General features: G+C 43.6%; 1 protein-coding gene across 7 annotated transcripts in view; it reads left to right on the top strand.

Moving 5' to 3' along the window:
• The window catches only part of DLG3 (discs large MAGUK scaffold protein 3), a 57528-nt gene that overhangs the window by 23362 nt on the left and 16130 nt on the right, over positions 1–18036 (top strand). For all 7 annotated transcript variants that reach the window (XM_027053709.2, XM_027053710.2, XM_027053711.2 and 4 more), the window contains one exon: positions 6708–6822. In XM_027053709.2, the coding sequence (XP_026909510.1) occupies positions 6708–6822 (115 nt within the window). The remainder of the gene's footprint in view (positions 1–6707; positions 6823–18036) is intronic.

Here is an 18036-nt window from a genome sequence, read left to right on the forward strand (position 1 = left end):
GAGGACAATTTTGTCATTAGGAAAGCAGATGGATTTGAGAGCAAAGTCTTAGAGGGGAGATGGATTTGGAGGCCTGGATGTGTGTCCAGTTCATATTAGTGAAAATTGCAGTTTCAATCCCCTTTGATGGTTTATTAGGCTGTTAAGTAGATCTTGAAACCTCTGACATGTCAGAGTTTTGCATAAATGCTTTGTGGTTTTGTTGGCCAGTTTTTAGCATTTTGGGGTGGGTGGAAGGATAAAGTTTTGTACTTTTTCTTACCTTAGTTCCCGAGGAGCCAGAACTGAGAATTAGTGTCCGGGTTTGTCCTGTCAGATCTTTATCATGAGTTAACACATTCAATAAAAGTTTGTTGACTCAACAAGGGTGCCGATTGCCAAACTTTGAGAAGGAAACAAAAACCACATCAAGGAGCTTATAATTTTGTAAAGGAAATGACATCAGCACAAATTCTGGGCACTGGATTTTAAAAGGGAGAAATAGTACAGGGTCTGGAAACCATGTTAGATGAAGAATACTTACAGAAGTAACAATATGTAGCCTGGAGAAGGGATAGCTGATTTTGAGGCCATGATGACTATTCTTTATTATGGCTGATGTTATTGTACTTTTTTCCTGGTCTTTCAGGGAAAAACTCAGAAGCCTTTGATCCATTCATCCAATCAGATATCAAATTTTATCTCTTTTAGTTCCAACATATTTCTTGATTCTTGTTCCTTCTTTGTATTCTCAATTGCCCCCTGCTGTGTCAGGCCTTTCAGGTCATTGTCTCTATTAGAAGAGGTTTCTGGTCTCTGTTATTTCTCTGTCCTCTATTCTATATTACATTCCCAGAATAATCTTCCCCCAAACCTAGTTCTGATTGTATCACGTCCCTATTTAAACACTTAACAGTGGTTCCCCTAGCCTAGCAAGAAAAGTCTTATCTAGTCAGGCCCCACACATTTCCATCGCCTTCGCTATTTCAGATCTCGACTTGTAACACTGAGGCTCCAGTGTGGGGAGGGAGGGGTCCACGAGCTGATTCTGCGCCCTCTGATAGTCCTGCGCCCTTCATGGGAGAATCTTATGTGTGTTGGGATTTCACAGACAATGAGAGTTGTAAAATACCAGCTATAAGAAACTAGAGTACGTGACGGCATAGAGTTTTCATTAGCTTTATCACAATATTCACGATGGAGAATTATATTACATGGTAGCAGAAATAGGCATTTTTATGTGTTGCTTATATTTTATTTACCTCAAATTAAATTGTAGATATAGGGTAATAAATAAAATCCATCCATGCCTTTCACACACTTAAAAAAAAAAAGTCTTATCTCAAACTCTTACAGTCTGGCCGCCCACCTTCCCCTGTTCATACTCTACCTTCTATTCAGGCTTATTCAGTATTCTTGGAACCTGCTTTAGGCTTTCCCAGCTCTTTGGCCTTCTTTAAACTATTCCTTCATACTACTATTATGAAGAAGAAATCCATCATTTTTTGTGTTGTTTTAGACACCAAAATTAGGACCAGCTGGCAAAAGAGATGGCTCTTAACCCAAGAATTTTCTCCTGAATACTGTTGTCTAGTCTAATAATGAACAAATAGAGAGCTTTCCAAAGTTGGACATTTTTGAGCAGGGGTTACTTATACTAGGGGCTGTAGGAACTAGAGAAAAAGAGAAAGCATGGTCCTTTGATGTTAAGAAACTTAAATCTACATGTGAGGCACCACACTCCCCACAATAGCCAATGTGATACACACACACCCATGATCATGTCATCTGTTTAAAATCTTTGAATAGCTTCTTTCTATCACTCAGGATAATCAAGAGAAAATGAAGAGGCAAAATCAACAGTAAGGCAAGAACAGTGAAAGTTAGAAAGAGGTGGATTGAGGAAGCAATTAGGAGCAAACATCAGCAGTACTTGAGGAAACACTGGTTGTGTGCAGGGGAAAGGGGGGGGGTTGCTTATAGTAACAGGGAGGTTATCAAGTAGGGGAAGCACAGTGGTCAAGTCTAGAGGTAAGTATTTCCAGAGTGCATGTAGAGCATCATATAGGTGGTAGCACAAGCCTTTTGAATCAGCAGCTCCACCCACAGGAGGCTGATCTTTTCTGTGATTATGCAGGGAGAAAATTTGAGGTTCCCCTTTGTCTTTGTCCATTCCAGAATACAATCTTGCCTTTATTTTTGCCAAACCAAAAGTCTCATTGAAGTGTTTTTCCCCACACAAAAAAAGATCAATCTATCCTCAAAGGTAGATTCTGCCTCTACTTCTTCAGAAACAGAAAAGCTGCTGGAAGCTTTAGAATAGCAATTTATCCTCACTTCCAGTCATAAAGGTTTCAGAAGGTTGGGGTTCAGTTTGGTAGTGCCAGTCAAATGTTTTTGTGTGCATATAATTTGACCCTGCAGTTTTACTTTGAGAAATCTATTCTATAGAAATGCTCAAATATACAGTGCAGCGTTGGGGGTAATATTAAAAATTGTAAACAATTTATGGGCACCTGGGTGGCTCAGGTCATGGATCCCAGGGTCATGGGATCAAGCCCCATGTTGGGCTCTGCACTCAGTATGGAGCCTGCTTAAGATTATCTCTCTCTCCCTCTGCCTCTCTCCTCTCCTGATGCATGCTTACACACGTACACGCTCTCTCAAATAAAAAATAAAAATAAATGTAAAAAATTGTAAACAATTTAAATGCACATCAGTTGGGATATGACTGAATAAATTATGCTCTATCTATAATATGAAATACTCTGCACTATTAAAAAGAATGAGATATATCTCTATGTAGTGACATTGATGGGTTTCCATGACTTATTAGAGGATGAAAAAAAGTTGATTTATGGGAATCTGTATGAGTTGTGAATATATGTATATAAATAATATATACAGGGAAGTAAGTTGAGAAGGATACATGCTAGAAATACTAACTGGTTACTTTTGGGTAGTGGGGTGGGGTAGTGATACAGGAATGTCTAAAGGAAAAAGTTAAAGATTCTTAAAAATCATGTGCTACTATTATAAAAAAGTGTAAAACTCATCAGCTTTCTTTGCAGGCACATTGGACAGAGGCCTCTAGCACTTTCCTTTCCCGTGGGATTTGCAATTGTATTGCCAATTTTTTTGAGAATTTTCCAGCCCTCTTGCCCTATCTTCCTTTTCATACACAGTGCAGGATAGCTACCTTATCTTTTCCCTAAACTAACAAAATAAAACTCAATTTTGTAAGCCAAGACCAGCAGTTTCAAACTTTACTGGACATCAGAATCACCTTGATGTTTGGTGAAAATGCAGATTCATGGGCCTGCTGAATAGATTCTGAGTCAGTGTGTCTGGGGTTGTATCCAAAATCCTGATCTTTCAGAGGCATCCCAGGTGGTCAGTGAGAAACCCTGTTTCAGGGAATGACGTCTGATTGTGCCCCCACCCCCTCATTTCTCTCTCCATGATTAGCAAAGGGAACGAGGGAGTGATGACTCACTGTGGATATCTTTGTGGGTCACAAATGGTTGGGTTCATCTGGGAAAAATGAATAAAACACAGTTTAGTAGACTTGAGAGTTAAGTAATAAGTGTTGGTTCTTTAAAGTAGCCTATTTGAAGTGGGGACCTTTGGGTTGGAGGCTGGTCTGGTGGGCAGTGACTAGGCAGTGACTTCAGCCTAGGAGATGCCTTCCAGCAATGGCTTCATTAGTTATAAGTGGAAGAAGGGGAGGAGGGACCTTGACAAACTGTGAGGTTTCAGAATTCAGATGTTTTTTAAGTGGAGCTTTTGTCCTTGGAAAATGATGCTTCTAATATTAAGATGAGGTACTATCTATCTTAAGACTATTCTAAATGGTTTTTTTTTTGGTTAGAATTATTTTTTTCTTTGTTAGACACAAAGTCTGTTAATCAGATGCCCACTGTGGGTTATTAACATCACAAAAGGGTGTTTAAAAACCATACACCCCAATTGCTCCTCCCAGTTAACCTTGGGAATAAAAGTAAATGGGAGTACTTCTTAACTACCTTCCCAAGCCCTCAGTGAAACTGGCAGCCATCAGTTAAATAAACCATTAGGTTTATTAGTTTGAGAACAGAAGCATCGACTTGGGCACAGTTTTCTAATTTGCTCCTCATTTACCCAACAATCATTTATTCAGAGGCTACTTTGTGCTTGGTGGACATTAGGTAATTCTACAAATAAAAGCCAGAGACTGATGGGTAGGCTGGAAGTCTAAGGGTTCACCTGAATGGGAAAAAAATGAATAAAACACAATTTAATAGACTTGAAAGCTTAGTAGCACATAGAAAACAGAAAGTGGATCCCTTAAAGCAACAGCCTTGTTCTCTTTCTGTAGTCTATTTTAAGTGGGCCCTCTGGCCCAGCATTATCAACCACCTATTAGGAGCTCTGAGGAAATAGTGGTTTGGTGGTTGTTTTTTAAAGGATTTTTAAAGAAACGTAGTTACTAAGCAACTGCAATGACCTGCTACTAAGTTGGAGTTCAGCAGGCAAGTCAATTCCAAAGAAGGGAATACATAAACAAGTTGTGAGATGGGGGAAGAATGGCTTACAGATAGATTTGGTATATATTTTTGGGGTGCTTGGGTGGCTCAGTTGGTTAAGCGTGTGACTTCAGCTCAGGTCATGATCTCACGGTTCATGAGTTCGAGCCCTGCATCAGGCTCTGTGCTGACAGGTCAGAGCCTGGAGCCAGCTCTGGATTCTATGTCTCCCCCTCTCTCTCTGCCCCTCCCCTGCTTGTGTGCTCTCTCGCTCTCAAAAATAAATAAACATTAAAAAAAGATTTGCTATCTATTTTTTCTGGGTTCAATTCATATTTCTGCCTTCTACTTTATCTTCCCCAAGAAAGAGCTGCCTGGTCAGAAATCTCTTTGTCTCACCAAGTACTCCTCCTAGCGGGTGAGGAGGACTGAGTGAGGAGGACGACCAGAAAGGAGCCAACTAGAGGGCCAGGGTGGAGGGCTGAGCTCTGGAGTAGGGCCAGTTCCCCAGGCAGGCAGAGAGGTAGACGGCCCTGCTGCTGCACTCTTGGGCAGTCCAGGGTTTCTATGACAGATTGGTCACCACCCTCTGCATTTAGATTGCGACGCCTCATTGATATTGATGTGTTGCCTTGTAACCCTCAGATCGGGGACATTGTCCAGCTGCTGTCTTTTTCCCCCAACACTTAATGGGTGAGTCAGTGACTTAACTGCTTCCTGCAGGATTTCAGGGACTGGAGTAGGTAATGAGGACAAATCACCATTAACACCAGTGTGTGATGAATGAAGAAATGGCTAAATGGCATGGATTTAGCCGGTTGGCTTCATTGGTACCAGAGTGAACAAAAAGAAACTTTGTTGAGGATCTGTGTGAATTAGAACTCCTTCCATCCCCTTAAGGCTTTTTAGCATTTCCCTTTATAGCCGGCTGAAGGTCAGGTTGCTTTGCTGAGGGAAGGGGAGTGTCAGGTGTTGGAACAGGTGTTTTGTTTTCTGCCTGTAGAGTCATACAGACTAGATGGGGATGCTTCTTGCCAGCCCTCTATGGTGCATGAAAATGCTTTTGTGGAATTCTTTTTCCCTGGAAATATGTTTGGTTTTTTAAAACAGTTCCACAACCTTCAACCCCAGCTATCAGTTCTGTTTTCCTTTGAAATCATCTTGTCATAATGAGGTATGCCTATTTTCTACCATTTTCACAGCCTGTGCTTTAGATATATCCCATTTTATGCAGCCAGTACAGACCTGAAAAATACTGTGTATGTGTTGGGTAGGGGGAATAAAAAGGCGAATATCATATTTTAAATGTACTAGGAGAATGCCACAGCAAAGCATCCCTATAAAAAAAGCCTCTTAAAATAATTGTACGGTTAGGGAGCGTTCCTCCATCAGGTTTTCTTAAGTTTGCTGTAAATCTGTAGTTGCCTTTCCAGAGTGATAAGGCTGTTTCAAGGCTGTTGTGATGGTATTAGTGGGCTATAAAGCTGGGCATATGGACTTACAACCTCACGGACTAGATGATTTTGGAGGAGAGAGGTGACAGCAGATTTCTTGGTTTGGGAGAATTTCTGTTTTAATGTTTGTTACTGAAACCAAAGACCCTGTTTGTTAAAAGGGAAGATTTTCTTATCTGATTGTGAGGTTTGTTTGTTTTTACCTTTGTGTCATGAGTTCAATCTCCACCCCCCCCCCCCACAACCTCCAAAAACAAAGTCATCTGGAAACCAGTCATCTCTCTTGCCTAACAATGATCTAATGGCCTCAGGTCCTTCCCAACCCCTCCACCCTGTGTCTCAGGGCCATCTGTTCTCTGCAATCCACTTTTTGGGAAAGTCTCCTTTCCCATCTGTTCTCCTTGGGCCTTAGCCGCCTGCTCCAAAGATTTATGAAGGCTGCACTGGAGCGCTTTCCAGTTGTTGTTGTGTGTTGTTGGTTTTTTTTTTAATGATACATGAGATTTCAAGGCAGATAAAAGCTTTTTCCATTTGATATGTACAAATGTTATTCCTTTTTCAGGTGTGTTTTTTCTTTCTTTTAGTTGGGGGCTGGAAAGAAGTCTGTGCTTGGAGGAAGGACTCTACTTATCAAAGCAGAGACTGACTGTGTTGGCTCTGGCTGCTTTGAAGTCAAGTGTCCTCCTGGCTCTTTAGCCACTGGCACACAGGCTTGGTGCGGTTTCTTGGGTTCATTCTTTTCCTGTCTGTTCCCTTGTCTCCCTGACAGAGTACAGTCGCTTTGAATCGAAGATACATGACTTGCGAGAACAAATGATGAACAGCAGCATGAGCTCTGGGTCTGGGTCCCTCCGAACAAGTGAGAAGAGGTCTTTGTATGTCAGGTAAGTCACACTTCTGAGCACCAGGCCTTGTGCTGCACGAGGGGAGCTCTGTGCCAACACAGCCCTTCCTGTTTAACTAGTGGGGTAGGGAGTGTGTACTCCCAGTACTAAAGCAACATTGTGTACTGTATGCTCAGGTTGTGTACTTTATGGTCAGTGTTTCTCCCTTTTGCAAGCTGGCTTCTTCCTCTTTGCTCATGAATGACTCAGTACGAGAAACTTTCAGTTTGTTCTAATTGTAAAAGACTATTGAGTGATTATTGCTAGTCAGTATTCAAATAGCACTCAAATGTTCAGAGTCCTTTGCTTGCATTCTGTGATTTGAGGAGAAAGCTTGGCATTCCCTCCCTTCCACATATGCATAGTAGATATCAGGATTTGTATCTGAGCATATCAGCTCACTCTATTCTGGTCAAAGGTCTTTTACAGGAGACCACAAACTGACAGGTTGCTGCTTCTGGGTCTTTTTTTAATGTCTTTATTTTTGAGAGAGAGAGAGAGAGAGGGAGAGGGAGAGGGAGAGGGAGGGAGAGGGAATGAATCTGAAGCAGGCTCCAGACTCTGAGCTGTCAGCACAGAGCCTGACACGGGGCTCAAAATCACAAACCACGAGATCATGACCTGAGCTGAGGTCAGACGCTTAACCGACTGAGCCACCCAGGTGCCCAGGGTCTTTTTTTTTTTAATGGTGTTTTCTTGCTCCCTGCTGTGCTGGTGTGCTGTATCTGAATCATGGGACATGGGATGCGTTGGTGTATGGTTCCCAGGAAGGGTGGGTAGAGGGAACGGATATATAGCATTGAGTGTATTGCTGCTGAAAGCTATTCTGAGATACTGCCCAAGGTTGAGCTTTTGACCCTTGAGGCCCATTATGATACTTTGTCAGGTCAAAGTACAAACCTCTTGGGGAGTTGGACTGCTAAATGAACACTATGGACTCCTCGCTAGAATTAGGGATAGTTTTCTTCTTCCTGTCCAAGCTTCTTGGCAAAACTCCAGTGTGGTGCAAGTACATATTGTATCTCTCCAAGGTTAAAATCCTTAGAGTAAGAGGTGGTGGGATTACTCCCCTGAGCCAGAGATAGTCGTGTGTGTGTGTGTGTGTGTGTGTGTGTGTGTGTGTGTGTGTGTTTAATGCTTAGGTGTGGACTTGTATTAAACTCTTGGGTTGAACTTTTCTGGTGGCCTCTGATACATGCTGGGGGAGGTTAGGAAGGAAGGCTACATTTGCTGATTGCCTGGAAGTGGGACAACTGGTCTGTCTTTGGGGTTTGACTCGATGCTAGCCAGTGGATATAAACGCTAATTGCAGTTCTTGTCATGGTGCTTGATTTTCTTTTCCCTCAGTTGGTAGTCCCTGACACTACTGCAGGGAGCCGAGCCAAGGGAGCCCAGCTTTGAGTCTGAAGCCCACTAGAACCCTTCATGGTTCTTTTTAAAAAATGAACCCTCAACTTGACTGGTTGTTTGTTGAGAGCAGCTTTCTTCACATTTGCCGTGCTCACCTCCTGCTGTGAAGGGAGGAGAGCTGGAGGAAGGCTGGGCTAGTCACTGATGATCTTTTCAGTCTTCTGTTTTTTGTCACTAAGCCCCTGCTCTGGGTCTGCAGCCTAGATGCTGGGGCACTGACGGGGGAATCAGAAATGTGATATTGCCCCCAGCAAGAGGGTAATACTTATGAGACTTGGTCAGGATTGTTCCGTTCCCGTGCTGCCAGCCCCCGCAGATGTGGCACTCCAGGGTGCGTGGGAAGCTGCTCTTTAGGCAAGACAGTTTCTTCAGAGAGCTTTATTTTTAGATTTCCTCTCTCCACCTATCCTGTGCTAGAGCTCTCCCTGCCTGGGTAGGGGGATTGGGGCATTAGCTCCTGACCTGGAAGACCTAAAAGACTTAGAACAGCCTTCTCTGACCTGGGGAAGGGATACATCATGTCTAACTCTGGGGAGGAGGGTGGAGACTGCACTCTGTTTCTAGCAAATCCGTTTGTACAGTTTATATCATCTGCCCCTAACCTTATCTAGATAACATCAGTGTCCTCTGAGGAGAGTAAGTACTGTTTAGAACAATGAACATTTGTGATCACTAGAATTAATCAAGGGAAATGATATTTTATGGCTAAAGCAGTGAGCAGAGGTCTTTCGCTAAGCTAACCTCTCTACCAGAGCCTGGCTTGCTCTGTGCCGTTTCATGCCTGTTTGGCCTTCCATGCTGTACTTCGTCCCTATTGTTCAGTATGTATTCAAGTGTCTTCCATTCTTAAAAAGAAAAGAAAAACATTCCCTTGATACTAGTAGTCCCTTAAACTGTTATCTCTCTTCTGCTTACCACATTTGCTGAATTATGTGCCAAGAAACACTAGTTCCACAAGATGTTAAGTATTGTGTGCAAAATCAGTGGTTCAGTAAGTTGGGCCAATGCCATGTGAAAAGAGTAAAACAGAGTCTTTTACTGTGATTCATCTCCAGGAGGGTCTGCACTAAGCAGTGTTTCGCCAAAGGATAGGAGCATGGGAGCCTTATTTGGAGAAGTCCATCTTAAATCCATGTTGGGAAATGTTGGAGTCCTCTGTACCTATTCCTGCTATGTCTTCAAATCAATCACCTCTCTTTCGGTAGGAAAGGAAGTGTGCATCTGCTTTTCAGCATGGTGGTGTGGTTCCAAGCAAGTCCGGAAGGCTCCAGAGGAGCAGAAGCTCAACTCCGTCAGGGATCCACGGTGACCTCTTAGTCATCACATTCAATGACTGGTTCACTGATTCTCTGCCATTGGTGTGACCTCTTCACCACATTTGTTCCCACAAATTACCTACTTGCTTCTTTAAAGCTCTCTTTCTGTCTTGCTAACCATTCCTCAGTACCTTTCATTAGCTCTGCCCCCTAAATGGCAATGTCATTTATTTTCGCAGCTTCAGATCCTGTTGTTGTATAAATGACATCCCTGATCTTTTTAGTGAACTCCAGGCCTGCGTATCAACTACTTGCTGGGCATGTGCATGAAGCTGCGCTCCCACAGTGTCTCAAACAAGCAGTGTGTTCAAAATTGAACCCCCCTCCACACCTACTGCTCCTCAATTTCCTTATTTAAGTTAATTGCATCACCCTGTCATGTGGAAAAGGGATTAGATTTGTTCTGTCACCCAAGGCAGATCTCAGCTCAACAGAAGGAAGAAGAGCTAATGATTAAAACTGTCTGAAAATGGAATGGACTGCTTCCAGGGATAGTAAATTTGATCTTTTGTTACTGAAGGTGTTACAGAAGAGGCTGGGCACCCATTTCACTGGTTGTTGCAGAGGGGGTCAAAGCTAAAAGCAACAATCTGGACATAAGCTACTCAGAAGCTTTCACTAGTTCCCTAGTGTCTTTAGGATGAAGGCAAACTAACATTTAGGGAACATCTGTGCATTCAGGCCTTTGTTATTCTCTTTAAATTGGGATTAAATCCTTTAAATAATGCTACAAAGTACACATTATTCTCATTTTACAGGTGTGAAAACTGAGACTCCAGTTATATAGCCAAGAAGTTCCAAAACTGGAATTTGAACCTGGTTGTTCTGACCACAGAGTGTGGCTTTTTTCAGCATTTCCCAAACTTGGTGATAGGAATCTGCTGGCATGCTAATAAAAATACAGATACCTAGTCCCCCTCTTTTATACACTTGGATTCACTGGATTTGGGAAATGATTGGGTTTTGGGGGGTTTTTTAGTACTCGAAAGTTATATACATGTATTTTTAAATATAAGTTATTGTCAAATTGGCTAACATACAGTATATACAGTGCACTCTGGGGGGTTTTGGGGGTAGAGTCCCGTGGTTTATCGCTGACGTACTACAGTGCTCACTCACCTGGTTATATGCTGTCTCTCCCTAGTAAAATAAACATTTAAAAAAACCATTTTTAAATTTTTTAAATGTTTATTTTACGAGAGAGAGAGAAAGAGTGAGAGTGAGTGCACATGAGCAGGTGAGGGGCAGAGAGGGAGAATCCCAGGCAAGCTCTGTGCTGTCAGCACAGAGCCTGACGCAGGGCTCCATCTCATGACTGTGAGATCACAACCTGAGCCAAAATCAAGAGTCGGATGCTTAACCAACTGATCCACCCAGGCGCCCTGGGAAATGTATGTTTTTAATTTTTTTAAATGTTTACTTTTTGAGAGAGAGAGAGAAGGAGAGAGAGAGATTGATTGATCAAGGGAGGAGCAGAGAGAGAAGGAGACACAGAGTCTGAAGAAGGCTCCAGGCTGTGAGCTGTCAGCACAGAGCCTGATGTGGGGCTCCATCTCACGAACTGTGAGATCATGACCTGAGCCAAAGTCAGGTGCTTAGCCAACTGAGCCACCCTGGCACCCCAAATGTATGTTTTTAACGTGTTTTTTTTTTAATTTTTGAGACAGAGAGAGACAGAGCATGAACGGGGCAGGGGCAGAGAGAGAGGGAGACACAGAATTGGAAGCAGGCTCCAGGCTCCGAGCCATCAGCCCAGAGCCCGACGCGGGGCTCGAACTCACGGACCGTGAGATCGTGACCTGAGCTGAAGTCGGACGCTTAACCGACTGAGCCACCCAGGCGCCCCCGCAAATGTATGTTTTTAACAAGCAATCTGAACACTCAGGAATAACTGCTTGTTTGTCACAATAGATATTTGTGTCTGTTTCGCTTGAACAGCTGAACATTACACTTACTTTATTTTTTTTTTTAATGTTTATTTATTTTTGAGAGAGAAAGAGAGACAGAGCACAGCAGGGAAGGAGCAGAGAGGGAGGGAGACACAGAATTCAAAGCCAGCTCCAGTCTCTGAGCTGTCAACACAGAGCCTGATGTGGGGTTTGAACTCACAAACTGCGAGATCATGACCTGAGCAGAAGTTTGACGCTTAACCAACTAAGCCACCCAGGCGCTCCACATTACACTTACTTTAGCTCCTACTATGTGGAAAGCAGGAAATCGCAGGGCTAAGAATTTGGGCATGGTTGGGGGGTAGATTCAAGGAAGCGGCACACACAGTTCCTGCCCTCCAGTAGCTTGACATCTACGCAGTAGACACTGAGCAGCAGGTGGTTGAAGTGAAGGAACCCTTTTCCATTGGGGTTTCACCTCTAATTCTTTTGGCTGTTGTTTTCCCTATGACATGTTTCTCCTCCTTTCCCTTCTCCTGAGTCTCCATTCTCTGGTTTGCATGGGTTGCAAAGCTATTTTGAAGCAAATAGCACCTTCTTACAGCAACATGGAGGCTATAGCAGGTAAAGCCCTAGCAAGCTGCAGCTGTACTAACGAGAGGGGAGATGGGATTTGTGGAGCCTGGAGAGGAGAAAGAAGGAAAATGTGTTTGGAAAATGCAACTTGTTTTTAAAATCACTAGTGACTTAATGGAAAGACCTTCCCCACCCTTCACCATACTAGAATCACTTCTTAAATGGTACAGGTAGGATGAGCAGAGCCCGTCTTTCTGCCTACTCTAGGGTCTTTGATCTGTTATTGAACTTGCCTTCCACACTGGAAAAGTCCACAGAAATAGGCCTCTCTTGAGCCTCTTGCTCAGGGTCAGGATGGTTGTTGGGTGTTTAACTCAGGTCATTCTGATGTGAAGGTAGTACAAAAAGACACAGGATAGGTGAGAGTTCCAGGAACCTCCAAGTTCTAAACTTGGATGTTCTTTTGTCTGTTTCTTGAGTGAATGAACAAAAGACCATGTTGTCCAAAGGTTGCCAAGAGGCTTGAGAGTACATCTGTAGAAATGGCTTTTGCAAGTCTATTCTGGCCAGGTGGGTGCATTCTTCACAGCCATAGGGTGGCATCAGGCAGGCATTTTAGCAGTCCTGGCCTCCTGGCTGGCCATCTACCATCCCAGTCTTCTCTCCACTCTGGGAAGGAAATCCTTTTGGGACATCTGCAGTCTCAATTCAAGAAACATTGTCACAAATATTGGCTTGGTCATCAAAGGAGGCTGGAGAATGCTCCTTGTCATCAAGCAGACATGAATTGTGAAAGTGTTCTGTGATGATAGCCCAGGGTGATGCTGGGGAGAGCCTGACTTCGACATATTCATTAATGAGTCTCAGTAGTGGATTAAAGTGCCAGTGAGGCGATTTGGGCAGGCTTCACTATCTAACAGAATTTGAGGGTGACATTAATATACATCTTAAAATGCAACAGCAATTTATGTAGTGTTCTGGGCTACCAGAGGATGGGGAAGACTTTCTGATACCAGCGATTCTTGAACTGCCTATTGCTAGAGCATGTTCCCCAGTCACCATTCCTTGACCTGTGCTCATAATCCCCCCAGGTGACCCAAAAGGTGTTGTGAACCCCAAATGTTCACATATCGTGGGCTGATGGGTCCTTGAATGCCCCTCTAGTTTCATAATTGACCTCTAAGGCCTGAGACTTTGAGGTAGACTGAGGAGAACAGTGCCCCTTTCCTTGTTCTCCATGTTCCTGTCTGCAAGGAGTGTCAGAAAGACCCAACTTACTGTCAGCTACATTTGTTCCTCTTGTGATGACCCATCTTGTATCTACTTGACTGCTCGAGTTTGGGCTTTTAGGTTGGTCTTCAGAAGCTGCTAGACATTTTAACTCACACATTAAAGTCAAGGGCTCATAAGTGACAGTTGCTTTGCGGCTCTCTGTGCATGCTTCATAAGGACGGGGCAAGGGAGGGGCTGCTCAGTTTTCAAATAATAGGTGCCTTTTATCTGGTACTTTCTGTGGCTCAGGCTGCTATAACAAAATACCATAGACGAGAAGCTTAAACAACAGACATTATTTCTCACAGTTCTGGATACTGGGAAGTCCAGAGTCTAAGTGCTAGCAGATTCAAGTTCTGGTGAGTGCCCCCCTCCCACTTCCTGGCTTATAGGTGTCTACCTTCTTGCTACGTGTGCAAGTAGAGGGGGGTGGGGCGCCTATGTGGCTCAGTGAGTTAATAAGCTTCTGACTTCAGCTCAGGTCATGATCTCACAGTTCATAAGTTCGAGCTCCACTCTGCTGTCATCACAGAACCCGCTTCTGATCCTCTGTTTTCTTCTCTCTCTGCCCCTCCCCTGCTCATACTCTGTCTCTCTCAAAAATAAATAAACATTTAAAAAAGAAGAAGAGAGAGACAGAGAGATGTCTCTCCTTGTCTCTTCCTCTTCTCATAAGGGAACTATCTCCCTCACGACCTCATCGAAACCTAATTACCTCCCTAAGGCTCCACCTCCAAATACCATCCATCACCTTAAAGGTTAGGGCTTCAACATATGAATTTTGGTGGAACACAGACATTCAGCCCATAACACACATGAAAGGAAGGAAGCAATGTCTTAGACCCCATCTGGTATAGGAGGGAAATACAGTGAGAGAACCCTCTGAGGGATAGTAACTAACTGGAGAGTAACTGGAAGTGTGTTTTGTGCCCTCCTGCCCTAGCCTGATCTCCTGCACTGTTCATGAGCCTCAGACATGGCCTTCATCCTCAGAGGGCTTCCCCTTTGGTGATACACTATGAAATAATTTAAAACTGCAGGACTTAAATAAATAGCAATAAATGGAAAACATTAAGAAAAGTCATTGCAAAATATGTAGGATGAATTTGGGAGAAAGACATTTGGAGTGGGCAGGGTCACAGAGAGAAGAGTGGGGCTTGGTTTGGGCCTCAGGGGAACTAATGAGGGCGAGAGGGGACAGGCTGAGTCTCCCAGGCCACCATAGATGGCTGGAGCCACAGGCAGAGAGGTGGGCACGGCTACTAGGCCAGTGCAGCAGAAGCAGCCATTTTTCTTGGAGGCCGAAGGGCTCAAGTGCTCTCGTTTACTTTGCTTCGAGAAACCTGCCTGACCAGTTTCCTTGGTAGTTGCTATTTTCTTTGCGCTCCTGTTCACCAAGACACCGATGTGACTGTGCCAGGTGCTTCTGATTTCTTGGGCTTTTTTAGACCCAAACCTCACAATTTAGGATCTGAACTGCCAGAGACTTTAGCCTAGTAATCTGTTTACTTTGAGCTGATTATATTCCTGCTTTCCCCTCCAGCAGTGAGGTCTCAGCTGAAAGGAAGATTAGGCAAAGTCCCCCAGAGCACGTGCATCATGTGGGCAGGTGCACGCAGCTCGTAGGGGATACTATTTGAAAGGTCACCACTTACACAACATATCTTTGAAGACCTTTGGCAGTGCTTTCTGTCGGAAGATAGGCAGCAGCATTTAAAGCTGACGTGCTGAATCTTAGCTTGGGAACTCCAACCCGCAGACCCTGGGAAGTGAGCATCTGCTTTTCATGCTGGTGTGACTTGGCTCTGGAAGGTTGCTGCATTACCCACTTTCACTTTGATTTTACATGCCACGTTTTCTCTGGGGCACAGTCTTTACCCTGCTCTTAAGATAAATCAGTGTTTAAAACATAAAAAGAGAAAATAAGCGTTAAAAAAGGGTGGGGGGCTCCTAGGTGGCTCAGTCGGTTAAGCATCTGACTTCGGCTCAGGTCATGATCTCATTGCTCAAAGGGTCATGAGTTCAAGCCCCGCATCGGGCTCTGTGCTGACAGCTCAGCCTGGAGCCTGCTTATGATTCCATGTGTCCCTGTCTCTCTGCCACTCCCCTAATCGTGTTCTGTCTCCCTGTCTCTCAAAAATAAATAAACATTAAATTTTTTTTTTAAGTTTAAAGACAACATGGGGCGCCTATGTGGCTCAGTCAGTTAAGTGTCCGACTTTGGCTCAGGTCATGATCTCACAGTTCATGGGTTCAAGCCCCACATCAGGCTCTGTGCTGACAGCTCAGAGACCGGAGCCTGCTTCAGATTCTGTGTCTCCCTCTCTCTGTACCTCCCCTGGTCATGATCTGTCTCTCTCTGTGTGTCAAAAATAAACGTTAAGAAAAAAAAAAGATGTTAATGTTTTCCTGGCCTGGCCACAGTGTTTGAGAAGTTGCAGGAAAACCCAGGATCTGTGGCTTTCTCTTGCTTCACAGAACTGTGCAGCCATAACCAAGGAGGAACATATTCAGGGTTGAAGGATAATCTTTTATGTAGACCACTTACTGTGATCTTAGGCTTTAGATGGTAATTTTTCCATAAGCTTTGTTCTCTCCTGACATAGGGTTTCCCTCTGAGCTGACCAGTCCTCCACTTGGAGGCTTTCATGGAATTCTTTTTATCTAGACCCAGAAAAAATAAGGGGTTTCTGAGGCTGCTCATCTCCCAACACACCATCTTGTCAATAAGCTCACATACACGGGGTGAAACCAAGGTGCCAGAGTGGTCAAATATGGTTTTAGGTGTCTGGAGACAAATAGGTATTGCTTTTTTTTTTTCCTGCTCACTCTTTTTGAGTCAGAGGTTGAAAAGTTTCATTGGTATGTCATCTGGGCCTTGCATGTGTAGAATTTTAGTTTTGGGACAGTGGTTCAGTCTGATTTAAAAGGGGTGGTATGTTATATGCCTTGACTTTCTCTAGTTCTTGCCCTAAGGATAAAGAAGGGTGGGTAGGAAGATATAACAGTGTTGGCAAAAAAGGTGCTCCTTCATCCTCTTACCAGATCCAGCCTGAGGCATTTGTAACAAGGAGCCAGTCCCTGTCACTTTCTTAGGTTTCCAGGCTGTTCCTAAGAGAGATTGTCACAGCTAGATGGCCACAGTTTAGCATGCTTCTGAAAGATCTCAGGTAAGTAGCCAACACTTTTTCAAAGTTTATTAAGGTCTAATTTACATACTTTTTTCAATTACATGAAATATGTATCATTTGAAAGGTGGTTCAACGTTACTATTCAGGCTTGTTCTCTTTTAGTTTCCTTCCTTCCTTCCTTCTCTATACCCAACGTGGGGCTTGAACTCATGACCCTGAGATGAAGAGTCATATGCTCTACCGACTGAGTGATCCAGGTGCCCTTGTTCGCTTTTAATTTTACTTTCCACATGAAAGTTTAGCCTGGTAATGATCAAAAGGCTGAGGCCATGGAGTCAGTCTCACAAGGCCTACTAAGTGGATGCCAGACTCCTTAGCTGGACTGCAGACTGAGTGCCTTGCACTGCAGCCAAATATGGGTGTTGCTGACCCTGCCACACAGCCTTGGTTGCTCGCCTCCAAGTCCTTGCTCACACTGTTCTTTCTAGCCAGACAGGCGTCTCCCTTCTCTCCCTCGAAATCCTGAACCTTCATTGAGGCCCAGTTCAAAAGTCAACCCTTCCTCATAACTTCCCCAAGGTAGGTGTGACCTACACTCTCCCTGAATGCTTTTTAGGCCTTGGCTTATCCTGCCTCTCGTTACAGCATACTTGGCCAGCACACTCTGTAAGGCCAGGACTTATTTTCTTCTGTGTCTTCCATCCAGAAAGCTATTTTTTAGACATAGCCAAGTGGGGAGTTAGCTTTTGTTTGTTTGTAATGTGACTGTGACTTAGACCTCATGACATTTTTCTGAGATTTAAGAGCCCTGGTGTGAAGTTGCCCACCACACAACTCTAGATGAGGCCCTGTGTGACTCTGGGCCTGGTTTGTGTCATCTCTGAGGAAGTTTTCTAGCTCTTAGTCAAATACAGTCTCAGCAGGAAAACAGAAAAAGTGGATTTAGAGAACATCTCCATTATGGATTCAGAAAACAAATCACCATCACGACAGTGGAAGGACTGGTGAGGGAATTGGGCATCTTTAGCCTGGTAGAGAATACCTCAGAAAGACTTGGGCTCATTAAATGCTAGAATTGGAAAGCAACTTAGAGACCTCTGAGGCTCCGATGTCCTGCAAAGCTCTTTCTTCATTTGTAGTTCTGATTGATAGAAAAGGAAATTCTTGTTAATTCATTTCACATTCTCAACTGAGAATGACATTATAGCTCAGAATTTCAAATTTGATTTCTTTTCTCGTATTTCAAATTCAAATGTGTTGCTGTGTGTTTAACAAAAGCATAGTTTACACTTGATCTCAGCCAAAAGGCTGAGAAGCGATAACAAGATCATAGTTTAAAAATATTGCTTATTCTGTTGTTCAGTGTTCCTCATCCACAAATTCATCAAACAAAATCCAGATAAACTTGGGTACCACTTTTTTTCTTTTTTAAGTTAGGTATCATGCCCATTGTGGAGCCCAATGAGGTTGAGACCTGAGCAGAGATCAAGAGTTGGATGCTTAACCTATACTGAGCCACCCAGGTACCCGTACCCTTTGGTACCACTTTTTTACTGGAAAATTGCCTTTTTTGCCTTGTTGGCTGGGGAACTTAGAGCCAAACATGTTCCTTATCAGAAA

Source organism: Acinonyx jubatus, chromosome X (assembly GCF_027475565.1).
Source record: "Acinonyx jubatus isolate Ajub_Pintada_27869175 chromosome X, VMU_Ajub_asm_v1.0, whole genome shotgun sequence".
In the NCBI taxonomy this organism is placed as follows: Eukaryota; Metazoa; Chordata; class Mammalia; order Carnivora; family Felidae; genus Acinonyx; species Acinonyx jubatus.